The sequence below is a fragment of the Haemorhous mexicanus genome, chromosome 13 (genome assembly GCF_027477595.1).
Source record: "Haemorhous mexicanus isolate bHaeMex1 chromosome 13, bHaeMex1.pri, whole genome shotgun sequence".
Lineage (NCBI taxonomy): Eukaryota > Metazoa > Chordata > Aves > Passeriformes > Fringillidae > Haemorhous > Haemorhous mexicanus.
Window position 1 is genome coordinate 11,830,602 of NC_082353.1, and position 25,165 is coordinate 11,855,766.

At 40.5% G+C, this 25,165-nt stretch overlaps 1 protein-coding gene across 1 annotated transcript in view; it reads right to left on the minus strand.

Annotated features, from left to right (window-relative positions):
- Nucleotides 1-541: 541 nt before the first annotated feature.
- The window catches only part of FBN1 (fibrillin 1), a 141,919-nt gene continuing 117,295 nt past the window's right edge, over nt 542-25,165 (minus strand). Inside the window, exons 44-66 of the mRNA XM_059858378.1 lie at nt 24,173-24,298; nt 23,286-23,408; nt 20,374-20,499; nt 19,541-19,657; nt 19,069-19,197; nt 18,681-18,800; nt 18,126-18,251; nt 16,007-16,156; nt 14,567-14,632; nt 13,750-13,866; nt 13,279-13,398; nt 11,532-11,654; nt 10,975-11,106; nt 10,229-10,354; nt 9,469-9,675; nt 8,749-8,874; nt 8,411-8,533; nt 7,402-7,518; nt 6,516-6,644; nt 5,573-5,692; nt 3,776-4,007; nt 2,560-2,734; nt 542-1,820 (exon numbers count right to left, since the gene is read on the minus strand). Coding sequence (XP_059714361.1) covers nt 1,431-1,820; nt 2,560-2,734; nt 3,776-4,007; nt 5,573-5,692; nt 6,516-6,644; nt 7,402-7,518; nt 8,411-8,533; nt 8,749-8,874; nt 9,469-9,675; nt 10,229-10,354; nt 10,975-11,106; nt 11,532-11,654; nt 13,279-13,398; nt 13,750-13,866; nt 14,567-14,632; nt 16,007-16,156; nt 18,126-18,251; nt 18,681-18,800; nt 19,069-19,197; nt 19,541-19,657; nt 20,374-20,499; nt 23,286-23,408; nt 24,173-24,298 — 3,320 coding nt within the window. The 3' untranslated portion in view covers nt 542-1,430. The remainder of the gene's footprint in view (nt 1,821-2,559; nt 2,735-3,775; nt 4,008-5,572; nt 5,693-6,515; nt 6,645-7,401; nt 7,519-8,410; nt 8,534-8,748; nt 8,875-9,468; nt 9,676-10,228; nt 10,355-10,974; nt 11,107-11,531; nt 11,655-13,278; nt 13,399-13,749; nt 13,867-14,566; nt 14,633-16,006; nt 16,157-18,125; nt 18,252-18,680; nt 18,801-19,068; nt 19,198-19,540; nt 19,658-20,373; nt 20,500-23,285; nt 23,409-24,172; nt 24,299-25,165) is intronic.

A 25,165-nucleotide genomic window follows, 5' to 3' on the forward strand; every position in this document is an offset into this window, starting at 1 on the left:
AAAGATACACCATGGCATTTGCATATACAAGTACACCCACATCACTGAATAATTCACTTGATATTAAAACCCATCTAAAGCTTGTGGTGGTTTCTGGTATTGGATCATTCCTCTGTTATCAGTCTTGGGTTATATGACAGTAACTGTTGAAGTGGGGGTAAAAGAAAGGAGTATCTTAAGGCAGTTTTAGCAAACAATAGTGGTTTTTTCACACCTGTGTTTTCTGTATAATGATTTAACATCCACTTCTGCATGTTCTGGCTATCAGATTACTTTTTGACCAGACTACTCAGGTCAAGTCATTGGAAATGGTCTCGCTTCCTTTCTGGAACCACACAGTAACTTGAGAGAGGTCCGCTGCTGTTTATATTTGTGAAGGGTTCTGTACTTCTTTCTTTGCATGAAGAATGAACAGCAGTAGCTCCCTCAAGGAGGAATCACCTGCACACACAGACAGATACAAAGACAACCCTACTGACAACGCCTGAAGTATAAGAATGCAGCTTCATCACAGTTTTAGCAAAAACACAAGGCCACAGAATAAACTAAAAAAAAAAACTGTTTTATTGTGACATTTATGACATTGAACCCTTGTTGATATGAATGGCTATGGGTACTCTTGACATGTTACAATATGTCATGGTGTAGGATGGCACTGATTGTCATCTGACTTTTGAGAATGTTTAATGGTCCCTACTGACCTCAGTGCATTTTGGCAAGTCACAGAAACTTTATCATCAGGTTTGTGTATACAGTTAACAAGTAGTTGGTCTTATAAGCACCATTACAAACCCTCACATTAAGGGTATTATTAATCTAGTTTACAAATGCTTCATTGATAAAAATAGCATGATTACAGTATACACACACTTAATTTACATGTAATGTATTATAGGCATAACTGAGATAAACTACTGAGCTAACTTTGGTTGATTGAAGTATTTAGACTGAATAATGGCAATTTTGGCTTCTAAGTTGTGTAAATATTACAGTGCATTTATAAATCTAGGTTGAAAATTTACTAGCACCAAATGGATATCATAAATGGCTGACCTAGTAAGTTGTAGTTGGAGAAGCGAAGTTTAAGAATTACAAAAATAGAGCTGTCCATCAGTTGAAAGCACATTCTTGTACCTCTGCTGAAATGATGATGTGTCTCAGCATCAGTGGCCAACTTCCAATGATAAAAGTCCCAGTTTTCAAGATTCAACATATCAAGGTAGCTCAGCTACACGTAAAAGCCTGAGAAAGTGGTAGTTTGGAGCTCATGTATTCATCCTGTACCTTGATTATGTAATATTATGATAGTGCTTGTTCATAAAAATGTACTCATGTAAGATTGTACCTATGATATGGAGAATCTGATTGGGAGGAATATTCAGTCCTACCTATCTATCTTTGGTTTAATTATTTGGTCTTTGGTTGATGAATTAATGAAGCAATATCTGAATTTTCATTTTCAGGTTATCTCCCAGCTCACCACTGAGGTAGTCTTTGTCATGTTTCGCTTCAAGCTGGTTAAGTTCCTTCTTTTTATAGAGTGGAATACTACTGATTTGTAATGAATAATTTCCAGGCACTGGCTTCTTCTTTGTGAAATGAAGGTAACTGATCCCGTCCTTCTTATTGATTCTAAAGAAACCATCTTCATTTCCGGAGTCAATTAAGTATCGGTTATGGTTTGTCAGTGTTGTGAGGGCAGGGAGCAGCTCCAGGATGCGATCTTTGTTACTGAGATCCGAGATGTTGATGGAGAAGACCGCTGCTTTCTCAATATCCCAGCTGGCGAGACTGATCGGCGGCTCCAGCTCTTGCTGATCCTGCACAAGAACAAAGGATGTCAGTTGGCTTTGTCAGAGAGCACTTCACACCTGCCTGTGTGTATTTCTTGCCCAGGTCATTCATTACTAATTAGACAATTTTTAAAAGGAGGTTCTGCAACATCCTCTGTCAAATCCACTCTTATGGGCCTAGGACTCCTCAGGATGAAGTACAGAGCTTGTCACCAGCTTGCTGTGTAGGTTAGAGGAGCCTGAGACACACAATGGAAGTTTCTGCGCACTTGCCTTGTTGCCTGACAGGTGAAGCCCCTGCATGCTGGGAGCCTGTGACCAGACTCCTGCAAAGAGACCAAACAAGGCACTCTCCTCCTCTCTGCCAGGGGAGCCACAGGCTGAGAGAACAACTGTGAAGGAGAGCAGGGTCTGTGAGGGAGGCACAGCACTTCAATGGGGATTTTCTGCTTTGCAAGAATCATTTGGGTTAAGTGTGGAGCCAGGGCAGGTGCACTAGAGTGCTGGAAAACCAGCCTCACCCTTCATCTCTGACTTGGTGGTTACATTTCAGACAGCAGCACAAGCTGTAACATTTTCATTTGGAAAGCAAGGCAAGCTCTGTATCACTTCTGAGACAAAAACACTACCTGACATCCAAAACCAACTTCGATCTACTTTAGGGTGTAGATTTTTTCCCGAGGGATTCTTTCTTGGCACACATCCTTCTGAGTCCAGCTTTCACAAGACAGCCACAAACTCTTTCCCCCCAGAAAGGGTCAATTACCTCTGCTTCACTTGCAGTTTCATTAGTGCTCCTGCGCTTCCTTCCTCTCTTGGGATAGCCATTGATTTTACATTCATAACAAGCTTCTGGAGAGAGGGAGTTGTCATCTACTTCTCCACTGAGTGAAAGCTCTTGTCCTTGACCTCTGCCTAGCCCCACTCCAGAAACACAGTGTCTGAGGAAGGAAGAAATTAAAAATTAACTCAAGTGAGACATAGATCTTATCAAAAGCTGCATTTGGGGGACTGTAAGTACAAATAATTAAGCAATCATGTTGCATTCATTTCCTAGGAAAAATTTCTGCTAAAGTCAACAGACAAAATTCTCACTGAATCACAATGGGGCCACTCTTTATTTCAAGAATCTGCCTTCATGGGTTTTCGCCCAAGAGGGACCTGCCAATATTTAACAGTCTTAAAAACACAGGCTTAAGCTCTGAGTTGTTGTTAGCAATTTCTGTTATCCAGCCTGGAACACATTTAAGGAGACCAATTTTCAACAACTGCTCAGAAGTCTGGAGAGTGAAGTCTTTCATAATGCATCCCAAAGCTTTTAGTCACTTACAAACTTTAAACCACAATCTTTCTGCTTTCCATTTGGGTTGCTTGGTCCTATTCAACGTACAGCCCTAACGCGCCCATTGGGGCAAGGGAAAATTTGTTTTATTGATAAAGCAGACATTTATTAAAAAAAAACTAATTTGAAACACAGAAGAATATGGACCATACAAGAACCTAAGAGCATGCAGAGCTATTATTCCAACCAGCAGGTGAAGCCTCATGTATAATGTAATTCCTTTTTGCAGCTGGTAGGGGGTGTTACTATTAATGTTTGTTTTGTTCTTCTTTAAGGAGACAAGTGAATCACAACAAGGAGTACAAGCTCCCAAGTGCCAAGCTCAGAGGACTTGGCAGACTGCTGGGGTGCGCAGGAGAGGTGAAAGCAGTAGTTTAAAATAGAGGATTGAACCTGACAGCCCTGACCGAATTTCAGTTTCAAGCATTAAACCCCTCCCTTTCCATGTTTACCTTTCCCCACCCTCCCCTCCCCCCTCAAATCTCCAAAATCAGTAGGTGCATCCAATTCTTGAGCACCTTCCCAATCCTATCCCTTGTTAATTGCTGACAATCCCCCTGGTTCTGCTGCTCCACACTGCTAAGAAAGGAGTGCACCATGTTCCCTTGATATCTGTTAGTTTAAAATCAGAATCCCTTACCCTTGTCCTATTCTGAAGTAACCAGGTGGACACCCACAGACGTAGCCACCTTCAGTGTTTGAACAACCATAACTGCATGGGGCTTGTGCAGAACCGCATTCATTGATATCTTGGCAACCTCCACTAAACTGCTCATACTGAAATCCAGTAGGGCACATACATTTATAGCTTCCCAAAGTATTGTGGCAGGATGCTCCTCCACAAATGTGTGCACTGAGACATTCGTTTTCATCTGGAAAAGAAGCAGATTATACCATGTTAACTTTTACCCAGGTACAGTCCAGCCTACCCCTTGTACAGGTCGTGCTTGGCTGAATGTGCTGCCACCTCAGATGGACACAGACAACTGGGCTTGTCCTTCCTCTTGGCTGGGGCAGTGGTCCCTGGGAGATGACTACAAGCACACAACAGCAGCACTGGGGCTGCTCTACAGAAGATATTTCATGCCATGTCAGGTCATGCTCTGGAGAGCAGCAGAACAGAGAAGATAGCTTTTTTTTCCCAGAAATAACTGAGAAGGATAAAACTTTGTACAGCCAACAATCTGGTCAAGTAACCCCTTGCTGATAGTGCTATTCGACATTAAAGGAAAAAGAGTAGGGAATCAAGCTCTGACACTTTTTCCAGGGATTGAAAATACCTCCCTACACACTTACATTTAAACATTAGACATAAGTAAGATGCGGGAAGTAGTAAAGTAAAAATAAAAGCAGCTATAGATACAAAAGACTGCTGTATTCTGAACCAGTCCTTTTCCAAACTTCCTAAGGGTGGCACTGTAGGAGTTTCAGGTCACTTAAGGCTTATTTACTGAAAATGGCTACTTTTTGAAATGAAGCTGGTCTGATTTTTGATGTCTGATGTGGCAAATTGCTTCAAAAAGTTCTGAATATTATTGTTCTCCATTTTCTGTGATAAATGTATAGGTACATTGTGGGGGTGTGCACACATAAGAAACTCCATTTGGGAAGTACAGAGCAGCATCTCTCTGACCTCAACATCCAGGTAATAAGTAATAAGTCAGAGCACAGCTGTCTTTTTCCAAATAATGTGGCTCTTTGCTCTTTGTTTAAAAGCAATGTCTTTGCTCCTTACAGCCTGATTCACAATGTGGTGTACTGTGGAAGTGCCTGGGAAGGGGATGCAGTCACAGACAGCACAAGACAGGGGAGGAACCAAAGCATTCTTCAGTGATTATCTAAATATGTTGCAGCAACATAAAAAATCCCTGAACGATTCATTAAATAGGCTAAAAAAGACACAAACTGTTTGCAGAGTTGGGATTGCCAAGGAATATGAAGGAATTGTCACGGAAAAACCTAGCACATGGATTCTTCCCCTGTGGTACACCCAAGAGACCCAGATAAGTATCTTAAGAATATACAGTTACAGACAGTACAACGTGAACATGTGGAGACCACAAGGTATTAAAACCTGGGGCTGAATCCTGTGTTCCCAAAGCTGGTAAGGGTTTGCCATTAACTCAAAGAGATGTTTCAGTGTTTCTCAAACCTCAGAGCAACTATACCAACATCATAAATGCTTGTTTGGGCCACAGGAAGTTACTGCACCAAGAGCAGATATGCTCACCTCACCACGCTCCACAGTGGCAAGAAAGGGGACACTAGTGAGATTAACTCCCACATTTTGGGTGAGTGTCGGAAGAAAAAAATATGAAGAAAAAGAAAAAATATTTGGGACCCTCAGACTGCACAAGCTGTGCTGTCAGGCACCAGCCTTGCTCTACTGTGCTCTGTAAGATGCATTTTAATGTAAGAATTTGCAAAAGTGACTTGCCAACACATTGGTTCCACTGGTAATGCTGGAGATATCCTTGTGGGCAGCTGCACCTGTATCCTCCAATTATATTTTGGCAGCCATGCTGACACCGGTGGTTACCATCACATTCATCAACATCTAAAAGGGTGAAACACACTCTGAGTTTTGGGAGAGAAGGTCAAATTATGCTGTATTTGGACAATATGTTACAAATAATCATATATATTCATTTTTCATGTATAAATATAATATATTTCATAATTTTCCAAAAAACCTTACCACTATGGGCCTTTTGGGTTTGGATTTGTGGCTCCACAGCAAGTAATATAGGGCTGAAAACCATAGAAACCATAGAAAGCTCTCACATTCAGCAAAAATTTTCAGTTTTTGCATTCTGCTGTGGAGCAGACAGGAGAAAGCCATTCGTATATGGGATCCCTAATGCCTTCCTTAAGGGTCCAACCTCCACAGCAGACAGACCCTTGCTTTTACCCAGACATCCAACCCAAAAATTTCAGGACACCTCTTTTCAAAACAACCCAAACTCTGTCCTAAGAGAAGGCTCTAAGGACCCAGAGGAATAAGTCTACAGCCCTTGAACTCTCTCTTTAGCAGGTCACCTTGGAGATGCAAGACTTCCTGTCCTTGAATCCCTCAGAAACCCAATGCAGGATTCAAGAGGTTCACTGAACTTATGACACTTAAACTAAAACATTCAAGGCTACATATCCTGAGAAAATATCTGTCCAGCTCTTTAGAATCCCACAATATATCAATTTTTTTCTGGCCCATGGAGAGAAATACTGCCTTGTTGCTAAATTTCTGTATTTCCCCCCTTGCTTCAACTCACACATGCTTGGCTTCTGCAGATTTTGGTGCTTACTCCTTGGGTGACAGTATGGGTGAAAGAAGATTAAGGAAGCAAGAGAAGGCCAAGTTAAATGCACTGTGTTGTACCCACCTTCACAGCTCTGCCCAGTTTGATCAAGTGAGAAGCCCCGTTGGCACTCACAAACAAAACTTCCTGGTGTATTCTGGCAAATGCCCTTTGCCCCACAAAGATTGATCTCAGTAGCACACTCGTTGTTGTCTGCGGGAAAGCAAAGCTCAGTGTTAGTTTGTAGTTGTCATTTCAAAGCTGATGTTTTGGCCACGCTATTGATGGGTTTGTGGCAGGAGGTAAAGGCACATTGGTAACACAAGTGTCCCACTGCCCTCCCAGGTTCCCTCTTCGCATTACAGGAAAGTTTACACTGCCTTCTTTTGAATTTGGAAATACAAAAGTAATTGGAAGGGAAGCTTTCTTTTCTTCACCAAAATATGAAGCGTGATGGTTTGGTCTTCAAACACCTGCAAATTCACACCAATACCATGGGATCATCAAACTGGCACAGAAACAGCATCCAGCTTGCAGAGCAGAAAGTGTGTTTTGCAGGAGGAAGCAGTTTAACATTTAGTTTAACATTTCCATGTACCCAATGGGTATGTGATCAGGGGACAACTCCAGAAATGTATATTTCATAGCTGCTTCAATGATCCCAATGCACTACAAAAAGAAAAATAGAACCAATTTTGCTCAATGCCTAAGAAAGGGTAAGGCAAGAATTGAAAAGTGATGCTTGTACTGGCTGGTTCTTGCAAGTGCAAAATTCAAAAACAGATTATGAAAGCAAGGGAAGGTAGGAGGAAGGTGCCTCTTTGCATCTCTGGTGGGATTAGAATCAGAATCTGGCTTATGTTTCCATTTGATTCCTCAGGAAGATGATTTTACCTCCTTGCTATTTTGCTTATGGAGTAAGGGTCAATAACAAATCCCAAATCTATGTCTACCTTCCCATGCCACCTACCAATGCAGGCTGTGTGGTGCTGGGTGAATCCAGGAGGACATTTGCAAGTGAATCCCCCAATAGTGTTGACACAAAGGAACTGGCAGTTGTGCTGCTTTGTTGCACATTCATCAAGATCTAAAAAAACCAAGAAAACATCTTTCAATTATATTCCCTGGACTCAGAAATAAGTGATTATAAATAAAAAACAGCAAATAAAGTCTTTTGAATCTACATCTCACTTTACACACTGGTTCCCAGTTCCTCTTACATGAAGCCCCACATTTAATGAATGGGACTTTGGAGCTACACAGTGTCCATGCTAACACTGAACTGCAGACACCACTCCCATTTGTCTGAAAGTTTCTGTGATGTAATAAATGTCTGCTCAGCCAATAAATGGGAAGTCACCATCTTCACGAGATCTGGCAGACTGGATAATGGCCTTGCACTGAAGCACACTATTACTCCAAAAGAAATATTGAAATGCTAACAACAAAGCACACTGTCATTCTGCATGCCAAATTTGGAATTGCTGCTCTAATTTGTGTGGTTTTAATCAAATCTTAGTTACCAAGACACATAAATGTATGGAATTCTAAACAATATTCCAAAATCTCTCCTGCACTTATCCAGAATGCTGCAAAAGCAGTAGGTAAAAATTCTGTTGATGCTGGGCAACGTACTGCAAACCACCTTTGCATCCAGTAAGATTCATTTATCATTGAATGATATGGCTTAAACCAACAAGCTTACCAAAATGAGAACAATCCTATATAATATTAATTACAAAATCTTTTGAAGATCAGCTGCCATCAACCTGCAAAAATTCCTGTCCATCTGTTGATCATCCAGATTAACAAGGAGTTAATTGAAATACCAGCTCCATCCTGTGCAGGCCATTTCCACTGTCTTTAATGGAAATACTCACATGAATCAAGGAGACAGATTTGCCTCATTTAAATGTCCTTGCAATTATTTTTGCCTGAGAAACACAGTTTCTGCAGTAAATTATTTTCTTGATTTTTACCTTTGCAGCTCCTCCCATCTTCTTGCAGGATGTATCCTTTTGGACATGAACACTGGTAGCTCCCCTCTGTGTTTTTGCAGATGAAATTGCAAGGTTTTGGAGACTCATTGCATTCATTCAGATCTACAAGAAGCAAAATCAGATACCTCAGCACTGGTAATCAAGATTTGTAATAATGTTTTACAAAATGTTCAGGATAGATCAGAAGGAAATCCAAATCCCTAAAGCATTAACAAGTAACATTTTATTTTTTCATTTTCCAAAATCTTTCAATTTCTCTCTTCAAGACCCCTCTTAGTAATAAACTTTATATACAAACACCACAATGTAAAACCTACCAATGCAAAGAGTGCCGGTGACATCTGTAGTATAGCCCAGATTGCAAAGACAATGGTAAGTTCCCCTCTCATTGATGCACTCCCCATTGCGGCAGACGTCGTGAATAACCTTGCACTCATCAATATCTGCAATTAAACGAGATTTAGTTCTCAATGGAACAGAACTGATTTTGTGCAGCTTCAATAGGTTCTTGTGACCTGACACTGAGAAACCCACACCATACATAGAATAACTACATAAAATAGTGAAATATTGCACAGATTTAAGGAGAAATAGTAAGTGGAAAAACATGGAATGGAGCATTACTCTAACTTTCTTATACAGTAAACAAACTGTAAATGGAAGGGAACAACTGAAGCTGATCATGTATCAGCCTTCACAAATCAAACAACCCTTTGCCTTCATGTACACAAATAGCTCTCAACATGTGCCTGCAACACACTCAAATGTGAGATGCAGATTCCCATCTGAGTGCATGTCAGTCAACCAGGACATAAAGCAAGTAACTGCCAAGATGGGATGGATGCCTCACCAACCAGGGCCTTTGGCTGTGCACCATCCTCCTAAAGGACTATACTCAGTCAACATGAAAAATCTCAGTATATTTCAGCTGATATCCAAAATATTTAGGACATTACAGTGTTCAAATATGCAAAAAGAGAGTTTATAATTTATCACCTAATTTGGCGTTGTCTAAGAGATCATTTAATGAAAAGTACCTGCTCCACTGGATGTGTATCCCCGGCCATGAGGGCAAAGCTTTTTGAAGGCCACGGTGCCTGGGAAGGGACAGACCTCACAGTTCTGTCCCCAGCCTCGGCCGCCGTCACAGCAGCATTCCGACTTGGTGACAGCGTTCCTGTTGCTCGATCCGATCTGGCACATACTTTGTAAGACTTCAGTGAAGCAGTAGCCCTCCCTGTTGTCTGGAAAACAAATTGTGCATCACAGAGAATTCTAATGGTGAATTCCAGAGGGTCAAGAGATGTTGGGAATTTAGTCAGAAGTGTAAGAGAAAGGGCATACTTCACCCTGAGATTGTGGAACTGAGAGTGAAAGACAACCAGCAGTAAGAACGAGAGAATGACATCTAAGGGAAACAAAGACAAGAATTTTAGCAAAAGGCGGAAGACAAGAAGTTACAATATGCTTAATAAAATGTATGTTTCTGTTTGAACCTAGAGAAAAAGGGACTGGCTGAAAATCAGGACCAAAGAAATGTCAGAGCAGCTCCTGGCTGACTGAAACCATGGAACAGTCAGCTTTCATAGCAAGTCACCCCAGCTGGACTGACTGAGGCAGGGATATGGTGAGCATGCCAAGAAGGAACTTGCAGGAGGACACCTACATAGAAGGGCCCCTTCCCAAAGGCATGTAAATTCAAGAGTGTGTTTTCTCACCATACATTTGTAAGTTTAATTTCAGCCCTCACTGCAGCTATTCAAGTGACAGCTCATCCAGGTGGAAACTGGCACTTACCAAGGCACTCGTCCTGGCTGTCGCTGACCGTGAATCCCTCGTTGCACTCACACCTGTAACTCCCCACTGTGTTCACACAACGGCCGTTCTCGCAGAGCCCAGGTTTGGTCTGACATTCATTCTCATCTGCATTTTTGAAATTTTATAACAAAAATCAAGTTCAGTCTTAGATTAATGTAGGTAAGAGATTGGTATGGAATTTTTATGCTGTGCATTCTGCCTGGTTCAACTTCAATTTTTTTCTTTTTCTTATATTTTAAAGTTTCTTTTATTCAATTTTCAGAGGAAAGATGGCCACCTAGCTCACAATTATTATATACCTGCAGTATAATATATATATTATATCTGCATTCCTCACTGGTTTTCAAAATTTTTCATAGCTACAGCTGCAGTTCTGAATGCCTTCCAAGGTTTAAAAGAAATTCAGATCTACTCTCATTCCTGCTAGCAGATAAACAAGCCTACAGCAACCAACCCAAATCCTCACCTTCTTCCCTCAGAGCATTCAGCAGCAGTAGTACAAACTGATTGACACTCACACCCAGTCTTTCTATTTACTGCTTGGTTTTGCTGGTCAGATGTGTACACCTGAACAGCAAAACCAAGTGTGTACAGCACCAATAGATCCATTACAGAAGTAGCTGTGCAATTCTGCCCCTGAGTTTAACACTTTGTTAAATCAAAAATTTTTAGTGCTGCTGAGGAACTGTGTATTTCAAGAGCTTCAACACTTCAGTGGCACTTACCTATACAGCCTTCCCCGTCCGGTCTGCGCTGATAACCAGGCCCACAGATACACATATAGGTGCCAATTAGGTTTTTGCATTCCATCTGTTTTGAGTCACAGTCATGGATTCCTTCTTCACACTCATTCTGATCTAAAACACAAGGTTTAGACTTTATTATATAGATACATGATCCTGAAAATTCACAATAGTAAATTTTGACTTTAGAATCTCTATTATAATCAAACCCTACACATCCATTTATTGTTCTAAACCAACCATAAAATATACTAGCCTTGAGCAAATTGATTTCTCCCAAACGCCCATTTTTAGGGCAAGACAAAACTGAATCATCTGATATGACCTCACTTTAGGCAGATGTATAAATTTACTGGCAGGACAGGCCTAGTACAATCAAGTGCATAATGCAAACCATAGAATTTCATCCCGAATTCTCTCTGACTCGGTTACTTCCTGGGATTAAAACTCTGGCCCAATAGTGCAGTGAGTCAGAGCCCTGCCCCTGCAGGAACTGAAATCATTATCTCACAACTGTGAGAGTCTGGTAGGAGCTTTACCTCTGCACATTCTCCGGTCCTCCCGCAGAACGTACCCCCCGGGGCACTTGCACTCGTAGGATCCAAAAGTGTTCACGCAGCGGAAAGCGCAGAGCAGGGGGTTCTGGATGCACTCATTCACATCTGGGTTTGGGGGGACAAAGACCACGGGGGGAGGGAAACACTTGTGTAAAACTCAGCAGTCTTGAGTGCACAGGCTTTAGGTACAGGCAATACCACAGATCCCAGTTTACTGATTTTAATAGCTGAGGACCCTTGGTTCTACTCCTCGAGGATTTCTGCAGAGAAGCAGGCACCAGACACACCAGGATGTTTGCACAGCTACCTGAAGTTTCAGTAAGTTCAACAGCAGGCAGCCAATGGAAACAATTTCCAAATCCGTGCTGCCAAAATACTTGCTCAGTTAAAACTATATCTTTTCCACACCTAGGTTCATTTTCTTTTTTGATTGGTTATTTAAATTCTACATGCAGTAATTCTGATTCTTCATAAACTGAATTCCATAAAACAATACCCTTACTTGAAACATTATTGTGAAGTGCATTTACATACAAAATGCCTGGACTACTTGAGTAATTACTGCTATATAGTGACGTTTATGGACTCAGCTAGCTCCTCCTCTGCAATTTGAGCTTTTACCCAAATTGCACAGAGAAGCGAATGAAGCTCTAACTGTACGTAAAAATACAGTTTGCATTTGCAATCTGATGCAAAAATAGATGCATTCTTTTGCATGGGCTTGCAAAGAAATAGATTGTGGCAGATAACTTAGGAACAGCTGTGTCAAGTCAGAGGACAGTGTCACAGCGTCCTAGGACATTCTCTATCCCTGGTGGTAACAGAAGGAGATGAATATTAAAAACCTCATACCATGTATGCAGAGATCTTTCCCCTGATACAGCCTCTCAGTTTAAGGACTTCCACAGCCAAAAGCCACAACCAAACTATCAAGCTTAATTTCTACTAATGGATTCCCCCACAAATTTGTAAAATCTCTTTCTGAGTGAATTTATACTTGTGGCCTTACTAATATTCTGCAGGAAAGGGTTCCACAACTTAAGTAAGTACCATGCATATAAAAATATTTGCTTTGGTTTGTCTAACACGGTCCCTCTATTTTTGGTACCTTTACCACTTGTGGCTTTATGAAATCATGTATCTCTTCAACCACATTTTCCACACTGAAAAATTCTAATTTATTTTTCTTCTATACCTCCGATCTTCCTTACTTCTCTTCATGCATTTTCAGATTTTCATTTTCGAAATGAGACACCAAAGCAGGAAAAATATTCAGCCTAGGGGCACCATGGTAATTGTTGAGTACTGTATTTGTATTTTCCTGTTTGTTCCCTGTTTCTTCCCTAACTCACTCAAGCAGCCCATTTCCTGTCCTCATCATGCACAGTGAGTCTCTTCACCCAAGGAGGTAGGCAAAAACCATACACGAGTAAGCAGCACTTCTGGGAACTGTTCAGAAGAGACTGCACCCCAACATGCTCCTCTCTGGGCAGTCCCTTAGCAGATACCACCTGAAAATCTGTCCATTCCAGCTCCCAGGTCCAGTCAGAAAAACATACTACAGTTCAAAGTGGATACAGGAAGGAGGAGCCCATTTTCCCATTTCAGATAAAGAGGTATTGTTCCAAGTGTCCATATTTTATTTTTAAAGCTGCTTCACTCCCCTCAGCTGTTTTCAAAATCAGGGAACACAATTACTACAACAGTCCTTAGCACACAGGAGTCTCACCTTCACAGGTCATCATTGGGCCAGGCTCAAATCCTTCTACACAGGTGCATTCAAAGCCTCCTATCACATTCCTGCAAGTTCCATTGCCACATGGGTTTCCAACAGCACATTCATCAGTATCTGCAAGTAGTTAGACCAAGGCAAGAATACATGATTATACACAACCAAAATGATAAAAAATCCATGTTGTTGATGTACAACCAGAAAAATAGAAAATCTCAAGAACTCACTTAAAGTACTGAATTAGAACCACAGACTCCTAAAATAATTTGGGATTGCTAGAGGCTACCTGGGTTACCAGAGCAGGGCCAACTTGGAGCAGATTGCTCAGGCCCTGCCCTGGCATGTTTTAAGCACTAGCAGGTATGAAGACTCCAAAATGTTAGAATAAAACAACCCCACTGCTCCTTAATATCATGCTTAGCAACTCAGGAGAATCTATAAAATGGAAGCTGGAACAGCTGTACTTACCCACACATTCTGCTCCTTGTAGGATGTAACCATAGGGACATTCACAGCGGAAAGACCCATCTGTGTTGATACACTGCCCAAATTTACAGTTATCAGGATCAAGGCACTCATCCACATCTTAACCAGAAATACAAACAACACAGTAAGTGCAACTGGCTTCATGTGCTTTTAGACTTCTCTCAAAGAAAAAGTGTTCTGGCAAAAAATATTTCTGAGATCACAAAAAATACTCGTGTAAATTCTGACATATTAGGATTAGGGCACGGAATTTGTTTTGCAGGCCAGCTTTCAGAATGCAGAAAAGAAACTGATTCTAAATGTCAGATATAAACCTCTCTGACTGGGGCTACAGGGAAAGCAGCAGATATGAAAAGCAGTAGTCATCCAGTGCTCCTTAAATGCAAACTTTTGCCAATAAGGCTGAAGTGCTGTTTGTCTTGGGAGAGAACAGAATGTACTGAAGGGATCTGGGAAACCGTGGTTTGCACTTCTGGAGGATTAAAACCATTTACTGTAAACAGGCTACACATATTGTATAAGAAAAGACAAATATGCTACGTGACATTAGATCCATTCTCTAGATCCTACCTAAGTTTCCAGCTCTATAACAAGTTTAATTTCTGATATTTGAGATATTCAAGCTGGAATTTGAAATCAGTATGAAAAATTGGGGAAGATAAAAGGTATAGAAGTTTCCAGAATTCATGGCTTTGGGAAATAGCTGCAGAGGTGTTATTCTCAATTGAAATGGAGAATGGCTTATGGATGGAAAAGGGACACTGATGTAAAAGTAGCACCGTGCAGTTCAGGCACTTACCCAGCCTTGCATCACCAGGTCCAACAAGGATGCCAATTCCAAATGGACAAATTTGTCTGAATGCCTCTGAAAAAAAATTCATAAAAATCAATCCATATGTTAAATTCTATCTTGGCAATCAGCATTCTGCACAAAACTACCTGGAACCACTGCTACCAGTTCATCCTCCTCATGTTCAGGTCCAGAAAAAAAGTATGTTAATACATAATCTTATCATCTTATATTCATGCAAAAACTGTATGTTTGCTTTACATTTCATCTATCTCCTGTATGCATAAGTACAAAATCCCATGAATAATTAGCAGTATTTAACTTCCTTAAGAAACAAACTAATGCAGCATTTATATTTTAGAAGTATCAGTAGTAGTGACTGCATTTTTTCTGTTGTAAAAGTAACATTTCTTATATTTTCTGAAGAAGGCATAATTTAATCCAGACTTGGCTATCCTAAAGCTATTTCTTTTTTAGAAGATGAGAAAAGGGGCTTTGATATCCTTTGGGAGAGTTTGGACTATGAAAAATACATATGCTGACACTTCAAGGAAATGCTGCAACATAAGCTGTGCCTTTCAATGGACTTTGGTTCACATGGTCCGTGTCAATGGAATGAAACATGCACAGGCAATAGGCCTAGGAGGAATATTGCAACTGGCACTTCTAATTCTCTTTTCTAACCTCAGCTTTTGTGAGGATTTTCTGCAAAAAATCTACATGACTAATGAATGAAATGAACTGCAATCGGGTATTGCTGAAACCAGTGACGCTGTTAACCTCATTTGTCAGCACGAATTACAGTCCATTCAGCAAACTGCACCACCATGCTACAGAGGCCTCTTGAGTTGCTTGATGTCGAGTTACTCAGTCTTAAAAAGGATCCTAACAAAGGAAAGTGTTTCTTTAGCAATGGTCCAGGCAGGCTTTCCTTCCTCAAGGCCTGTATTTTGTTATGCCTTGCTATTTTTGCAAGCCATTCACATTGATAAGATTGCAAATTTACATTTTCTTAATAACAAAATTCAGATGCAGATCCAGTTAAACTGTTTGGGTTTTTTTTTAAATTAGATTTCATGTTTATGACACCTCTTCCTATACCTATTTGCAATTAGAAGTATTCAATTTTTGTCTTGCAGGAATTGCTACTCAGAGCCTATCAAGGACCTACTTGCTGCTTTCCACTTCCTGTATGTGATATCTCCATAGCAAAACACCCAGCACCTCAACACTGCAACAAGTCTGTAAGCAAAGAAGGAATATGTTTGATATCTGACCTTCCAAGGGACATGGTTTTTTAGACTGCAATGGCATCTACTTTACAGAGACCTATGACAATTACAGGGGTTAAACACTTTTAGAAAACTAGTTTACAAAATTCCTTCTAATAAGAATCCCAATTTCCTTTCTGCTCAGAGAGGCCACATGGTAAGCTAGTCAATAACCCACCATCTGCTTCCTCTGGGCAGAGCTCACAGGGATCTCCCCATCCCTGCCCCTTTAGGGCACAGCAACACTCTTGTTTGGAGTGGTTTCGGGACTTCGGCACAGAACACTTCCCATCTTCAAACTTGGTAAAGCAGTAGCTCACTCTCAGATCTGCATAGAGAAAAAAATTTGTTATGAGCAGTTAGAGTAACCTTGGCACAATTTTCACTTGGAGGTGTTAACTGCAAAATTACAGGATACACACCACCAAAACACCCAACTTCCATCTAGCTCTGTTTATAGGGACCATCATTGTTTCTGACTGTGGAAGATCTGAATAAGGAGGGAAGGTCCCTACCTCAGTAAAGAAAAGCTATGGAACAGTTTCCTACTTCAGTATGTAAAAGCAAGGGGTTTTCTCTTTGGTCCAGCAGAAATGGAAAGGCTGTACTGTCCTCTTATCCTCACTCCTCTTTGAAAAAACAGAATATCGCCTCATGAATCTATATTCTATTACTAGTAAGAATCACTCAAGTCAAGAGATTTTAATCAACTTGCAATGACAATATTGTGTAGTGCTGAAATGAGAGGCAATTTTCAACAGCCCTTTCCTTCCTCATTCTTCCAGAAGTACACACAAACAAAGCAAACTCTTCCTGTGGCACCACATTTTATTCCCTGAAGCTGGGTTACCAGGACGCTGGACAGAACTGAGATCACAGACCACAAGAATCCAGCAGGAAGGGAGCTGGCAGCTCTCTGTGCTGGCAGGGGGACAGCAGCAGGGCAGTTCTGGAAGCAGCTGCTCATCCAGTTTTCCGGCTGCAGCATCAATGCTGGGCAATGTCCAGGTTTTAACAAAGTCCTAGGTAATGGGAAGTTTTAAACAAAACTTTGCTTGGCCTGAGATATTTGAAAAAAAGAACAGTCCTCTTTAGGGCATAGAAAGAAGCCCTTTTGAAATTCATACACAAGTGTGCACTTTCCTCTGACTTTGTGTAGAACAGTGGCCCATGTTAAAAAAGTAGAAGACTGGGGTGCATTCTTTTTTAGGATTTTGTTTCTCGGTGGGTTTTTGGGATATTTTTCTTCTTACCTGAAGAAAAGAAAACCCTCAGACTGAAGAAACTTCATTTATACAAGCTACATAAACACAGCTAAAACATGCTTTCTTGATGTTGAGTGAAGTAACTGTGCCAAACTGCATGGTGGTTTGAAGACTTGGATGAATGTTTACTGCAGGTTGGATTCATTTTTACCAAAACCACAATTTCATTTAGCCCACTGTGAAGGGAAGAACTCGCTATGGTGTCAACAAGCATCACTGCCCTGTGCCAAGCAAAACTACCGAGGTCCTCATAAAGGTCTTACTCATCAGTGGTTCCCACTGTGCCTAGTGTATAAGACATTTAATGCTGTATCTATTTAATCATTTCCAAAGCCTTTAAAGTAACTTACTCCCTAATTTGTTGTGCTTTTTGTTTATATAAAAAATAAACTAACCTGTGGCTTTAAATTACTGGATATTCAGCTTTTAGCATCTCATCTGTTAGTGCCCATATTTAGACTCTGAACTGTGTATGCAGTAATCTGGAAGCCAAATGACACTTCAGATTTCCCTAAGCAGATGGATACTTATTGTCCACACAACATTGTTTGCAAATTTTTTCCAATAATCTTTTTTTCCACCCACGTTTGCAGAGAGGATCAGCATATAATAGGTGTTATGGTGAATATGCTAAGTGCCAAGGAGAGTTTTAAAACTGGAAATGCCGTCCTGAGTCTCCTGCCTGTATTCATGCTCCATCTCTGTGTCTTGCTGCTGTCTACCAAGAGTCCACGCAGCCCCAACATTTTTCCCAGGGGTGCAAGAAAGGATTTCAGGACAACATAATTTCTTTGCTTAACCTGGTGCATTTAACATTAATTTCACCCCTTTTATTGCAGTGTTCTGTTTAATGAAAAGCAGATGTTAGGGCAAGAGAGAACCTGGCCCCAGCTACAGAATTATCATGTTTTCCCTATGAAAAACACTGTTTGAGTCCAGAGCTTTCTTGCTGTATTAGAAACAGCTCGCTAAACAGGCTTTTATGAAACAGCAAACAAATTCTGAAATGCCAGAAAACAGGAATGAACTTACCTTGGCATCGCCTTCCTGTGGAAGACAATACAAAGCCTTCTGGACACAGACATTTGAAACTGCCTGGAGTGTTGCTGCATGTGCCCAGGGCACAAATTTCTGGCTGTTCCACGCACTCATCAATGTCTGTAAGAAAAGTAATTAAAGAGATGAGAAACAATAATATTTCTACTGGCAGCTGTACTACATAAAGGGCAATCTTACATCATCACTGATATCTATCATATTTGACAAACAAAAAAGCCCAAAAAAAGAAAGAAAGAGGAAGTAGTAACCCAAGTGCAAAATCCACAGCTAGTTTTCAAATCCTCAGGCACGTACCACCAAGGAAATAGCCTGGGATTATATTTTTCTAGGGTTCAGAGCAAGTAGTTCTGGTTCAAACAAATGTTGGAGAGACCTTTTCTAGGAAGTGAGAGACTTACTAGTGGCTACAGTTCAGAACTGTACACTGCCAGAAAAGACTGAACATTACTCACATTTAAATGCAAAGGGAATAGGTAACAACTGTGAGCAGCTAAGAAATAGACAGAAGAAGGATTGCTCTGTACACACCTTCACATTTGTCATTCTGCAGGATGTAACCAGGAGGACAGATACATCTGAATGAGCCATCCAAGTTCTGGCATGTGCCTGGTGAGCATTTTCCAGGCTCCAGTGCACACTCATTGATATCTAGAAGAAAAGAAAGACAATTTATTTGAGGCAATTGCTGTTATCTCAATGAATCTCTGACTGAGGCCACTTTAATTTTGATTCCATGAAACTGAAGGTGGAACTTTTCAGGAATGGGAGGAGTCATCTTCTTGTCCTCTTGTCATTCTTTCCTTCTGCTAGGTACAATGACGGCAGTGTGACAGTTCTCTCTGTCCCTACTGTTTCACTAAGCATATCTGCTCAAGGTTTGCCACACTTCTTTTCAACCCTAAAAGAAAACACTCACCAACACAAGTCCTTCCATCCAGAGCCACCTCATAGCCATCATTGCAGAGACACTGGAAGGACCCAATGGTGTTCACACACTGACCATTTCTGCAGAGCATTCCATTTCCACTTGCACACTCATCCACGTCTAGGACAAATAACATTGAAAGATGTCAGAAACATCAGCAACAATGGAAATTGGGTAAGTGAGATTTCTGTTTCCACCATATCAACCAAGTAACTGATAACACAATCTCGTTTCAAAAGCAAGTGAGAAGAAATTACTGTATCATAAAATTGTCAGAGCAGGAGTGGAACCCAAATGTTCCTGTTCCTTGGGCCAACATTCTAGTGGCTCTAGAAAAGTGAGCAGTGCAAAATCAAAGAGGCCTTTTGAGACTGACACAATAGGGTTACTTATTGGTAGTTATGGCACTTTTATTAGAAGTAGAAAGCCTCAGGAGCACGTGCCTGTGCCCAGCACTCCTCACCTATGCAGTCATTGTTGTGGGAGAGGATGAAGCCCAGGTTGCAGCGGCAGTTGAAGGAGCCAATGGTGTTTCTGCAGGTTCCGTTGCCGCAGGCATCTCTCTCGCACTCGTTAATATCTGTGAAGGAAGAGGAGAGGAATAACCCACTGCCACCACACTGAACAGAAGGGAAAAGGATTGTCACAGCTCTCAAAAAGATTTTACATACATTTACACACTTGGTATTAACATATACAAAAATAATGAAGGGTCCAACAATCATTTACTTTACTTTGGCTCCTTTATCACCCTTCCCAAAGTAGTGTAAGCTATCTTTATTTGTAAGCATTCTGAAACTTCAATTTGTTCATACAACACACTACTGACAGCTGTGAATGGGTTTAATACAAAATCTCCTTGTTAATTAAGATGACTGTTCCTGAAAATGGTTTTTTTTCTGGCAAGAAATCTACCCTTCTTTCACTCTATTAACAAGTAGGCTGTATATAACTGCTGCATTGCAATATTATTCTATTAAATTTCTTGCCTAAAGGAATAAATGAGACAAGATGCTGCAGAAAATTCTAAAATGAATGAAATATTTTCTTCAAAAGTGAAAGCATTAGCAGTTCATTAGACAGGATATGTAATTTTAAAGGTTCACTCTACTTTAATGAGATGGTTTTCATTCAGTATCAGCTTTTTATCATCTCTAATGGCCAGTTTTGCACCTTTGTCTGGTGGTAAATGGCTCACAACCTCAGATATTGTAATGCAACTCCTTATTACAGAGAGGACAGGCTTAGTAACTATTTTAATGGGAGCGTAAGCTCAGTTTAATTTGATATACTTGCCTATACACATTGTCCTGTCATCATTGGTTTTGAATCCATTGTGACAAATACAGTAGAAACTTCCAACAGTGTCAATACACTGCCCATGGCTGCAGATATTGGGAATTTCTTGACATTCATTCCGATCTGAAAACAAAGAGGAGCAGTGAAAGTTAAGGCTTCTAAACTACAAGGCTGGAAAGATGCATTAGCAGCAGCCAAGACGGTATCCAGTGCATGGCCTAACTTAAAATAGTATTTTTAATTTATTAAGGACAAAAAGATTACCAAGTAAATCTCAGAAAAGGGGCTTATTTGCATGCAAATTACCTCTTCCAGTATTTGTGGACCTGAAAAAAATTGAGCATAAAAATCATATTTAGCAACCTCAAATTATTTCTGGAGGTAAAGCACATCATCATGGCTTTGAAAAGCAGAATTAATGACACAAGATTGGAAAGGGCCTGAGACTGAGGGCTCTAAATTGACTGCAGGAGATATGAAAGAGGCATATGAAATACAGCTTGCATTCTTCTCATGAAAGCAGCTACTTGCATTTAGCCACATTTGACTGCAGCACAAGCTGCCTGATCAACTCATGGAAATCAGCAGAACAGAAAGGGGAACGAAGACCACACTTTTCTCACTAGTCTTAGAGAGAGATAAAAGGCACTGGATTTATCAACTCATCATGCAGAGAGAAAACAGGCACACATTCATGTGTTGCAGCATCCATGAAACATGGTGAGCCTATAAACTGGACAGAGCTCAAAGAGCAAGAAGAGCTACTGCACTATGGATTCAGGGGATATTTTGTATAATTTTGCAGAGAAGGAGGAGAGCTCTCCTGCCAGCATGTGATTGCTGCCTTACAAAAGCAGGGCATCTCTTATACTTGCTCAATTGCCAACTGCTTCCTGCTACTCTTGTTAGAAATGCTTTCAGGCAGATCCCAGGATTTCATCCATAGTAAATGAAATGTTAACAAACAAAATGTTTGCTCTCTGGCATAGTTTTTTCCATGACAAATCAGAAACATCAAATGAGGTGTTTCTATTGACCTCATCACCACCAAGAGCTGTTTTGATTCAATATACTTCCTTCCTTCCTATGCTGCAGCTCCAAAATATGAGAACTGAGGTGCTGCCATGAGCTTGTACTAAAATTGATTAGACTCCAGTGCTCAGTAATTTTCCTTCCCATGCAATCTAAGCCAAGCAGATGCAGTTTCTCAGCAAACCATCCCCAGGTCGTTGCAAAAGTAAGAGTCAAGTTGTTCCTAATTGCAAAGAACTTAATGTATTAAAATTCATTTTCCTGCCTCTTGCTGCACTGTACTTGGCACAGGGACGATCATGGATGATCCTGACAGCCCCATCCCCAGGAGCTCTGTACATCCCACGGGGCTGTGAGTAACTGGATGGGTGTGCACTGAGGACCAAGCTCCCCCACTGCTATTGATGAGAGCACTGCTAATTACAGTTTAAAGAAGGCAGAAGGAAAGCCGATCTGTCTTAAGAACTCCTAATCTTCAGCTCAGGAGAGCAGAGACAAAGGAAAATCTATGACTCTCTGGTGCTTTGTGGGCAAATGAATAGTCATGTGAAAAACTAATTTATAAAAAAACTATTTAGTTTACCACAATAGAGAGCACCAGAGGAATGCTATCTTGAAGGTAAGATAAATGCAGGACTCCTAGTGCTAGTGGCTGTGATATATTGGGTTTGACACAATAGCACATAAACTACAGGGGTGTATGCAGTAGCATGGCTGATCCAATACTGCAAGGTGCTCACCCCACTCTGCTCCCAGCAGAGTGGCTGGGAATTTCCTTCCTCTGCTGGATCACATACTTTATCAACCACTTTTATTTTTACTCTAATTGTGTAACTTTATTTTCACCACATATAAAACAAGAGCTAAATACAGGGAAGTATTACTATTTGTGCCAATTCATCTTTGGAATTGTAACCCATATCAGAACCTCCCCTTGCTCTTCCTGTACTCTTGTAATGAACCCTTAACAACAACAATTACATTAGGAACATATTGAATATTTACATGTGCCACTGCATAGCTTAACAAAGCGAAGTTTTAGTTCTCATAGTAGTGTTCTGATTTCTACTACACCCTTTTCCCACAAGGGTCACATGAAACAATGAAAAACTGCACTGTAGGGAAAAGTGCACTTCCTAAAACTCAAGTACTGAGAAGCAAAAACCCAAGGATAATGTTACTAGCTTCCGTTTAATTCTTATTTTGTTCAGAAATCTATATAGTATATAATATTTACAGCAGCTTGTCCTGCTGCAGTCTTTAAAATCTCAGCAATTCTTCAAGTAAGATAACTTGAATGCCTCTCTGGACTAAGATATTGTAAGAAAAAGCAAATAGATTAGAAAAGTTCAGTCCCACTCAGTGAGTATTTAAAAATAATGTTATGGGCCCTGTTTAAATCTGTATCAAAGTTAGGAAATTCAACAATAAGCTTTTCAAGTTAGTTATTGCATACAGGCAAGCAGATAAGTCTACCTTACCAACAGAGGCTCCAGCAGCAAGCAGGGAATTGTTTGTAAAAATACAAGTGGAAAATAAATTGCTAAAACATATACAGAAAATCAGAATGAAAATCAGAAAATACAGAAAGGTAGTGCAACAAATGATCTTCCCTTCCTAGACGTGACAAGGGCTAAAGAAAAATGCTTGCATTTGGTGGGATAAAATGAAAGACAAAACTTAGTTAGGTTCTTAACTCTGACTTACACATTCATGGATGGGCCTGGAATTACCTCAGTGTTTATGGGATGCCCTAAAAGACTTTAAGAGAAGAGCTCTGGAAGCTCAGCTAATCTCCTGAAATACCAACTTTCTGGAGAGAAGTTTTCCCAAGCCCTTGAGAAGGCCCTCGTGCCTGCAGCCCTGCCAGCACTCACCAGTGCAGCGCCCCGTGGATGTGAACCTGTAGCCCGGCTTGCAGTCGCAGCGGTAGCTCCCAGCTGTGTTCACACACTCTGCGTTCTGCTGGCAAACTGGCCCATTCTGGCACTCATCAATATCTGTCCAGACAAAAGAGGAAGTTGAGTTTTATAGTAAGCTGGCAGCAGAAAGATGTCAAAAGCATATTTTTTTAGCATGCAGGTATTAATTAGTAGCTTTCAATGTAAACACCATCACAAAGCTTTAGGCAAAAATATTTTGATCAATTTTTTTTATGTCAGGTGCTGCAAAAGGAGAACTTTATCTTCCCAGAAACTTAATTGTTTTTCACTTAAAAGCAGCACACTTCTGTGTGAAGCTTTTAGTCAAAGCTCTCAATGCCTTGCCTGCAGCACCCATTGTTGTCAGCAGTCATAACACACAGCAGAGAATGACAGCAACTCATATGCTACCTTCAGTTTCTTCATTAAACTGACTAATACAATATTAGGAAATGTTTAAACTAGAAATAAACAACCATCTGTTTCTATTTTTTACAAAAATATTTGTTCCATTAGAAAAAAAACATTTTGGAATTAAAAAAAAATTGTGCTCATGATTGACTCAATACTACTATTTTCTTCTTGGCTTTACTGTCAAATGTGAAAAAAAAACCCATTACTTCCAATGACTGCTGACTCATGTGCCTTCAAGGCCTTAGATGTCTGACAGAAAATGTGGTATTTTCTATGCAAAAGAATTCAAAATGTCTGAATTAATACAGACTTATTACACTGATAGCAGTATTTTCCCCTCATTAAGGATGCCTTCAAGGCTCTGATTTGGCAGTGTCTGAGCTGCCACTGGTGAACCACCATTCCTCAGAATGAGAGGAGCACTCTACCTTCACAGATCAGGAGCTTGTCATTGTAGAAGAAGCCCACAGGACACTCGCACCGGAAGCTGCCAACCATGTTTATACAGATCCCATTTTCACACACTCCAGGAATCTCTCTGCATTCATCAATATCTGCAAGAATATTTTTTTTAATACTTGTACTGAGAACTTCATGGAATCATCTGTTAGAGAGTATGTCCTCATGCATTTACCTTTAAGATAATTATCAAACATAATGCAAGCATCAGAATGTTCCCAACTGAACAGTGAGTGAGTCACTCCAAACTGTGGAAATTTAGCTATTTTCTGTTTTCTCAGGTTCTGCCTCTTCTCTGTACTGAAGGTATATTCTGCTACAGAGGAATACAGAGGAAGACATGTCCTTCCTCACGTCTCCCACCCACAGCCCTGATGAACCTCATCACCTTCCCAAGTGCCACAGAGGAGTCGTTGGGAAGAGCCAAACAGAGAGACAATGGAACTGGTTTTGGTTTAACACAGGAGAGCATGACTGAATGCAAACTCTCATCAGAATTAGTTTTGCACTGTTTTACCCTAGTTAATCTGAAAAGACTTTCAGGGTCTTATGTAACAGTTTCAAAGTGCCAGTGACAGGTAACATCTGAAGTGCTGCCAACATGCTATTAATTAGATTGATTAAGCCAGGCAGCCAGGGTTTGCCAATGCCTTATATACACCCCAGTTAAGTAACTGATTCTGGCAGGGAAAAACCCAGCTGCTATTATAATTATATGTCTTGCCTATTGGGTCCTTACACATCTTAATATTCTGACATGAGAGAGTTTAGAGACTCCTCCAAAGCCTCTGCCTTCAGTAAATGTTGACATATGCACTGAGGTACACAGTCATAGAATATGGTGGGAAATTGTCAGCTGACAGCAGTTTCCATCAGATAATGTGGTTTTGGTTGTTTTGCTTTTTGGTGGGTTTTTTTGTTTGCTTTGTTTTTCTGCTGGATCCAACCCCTAATTTTCTACA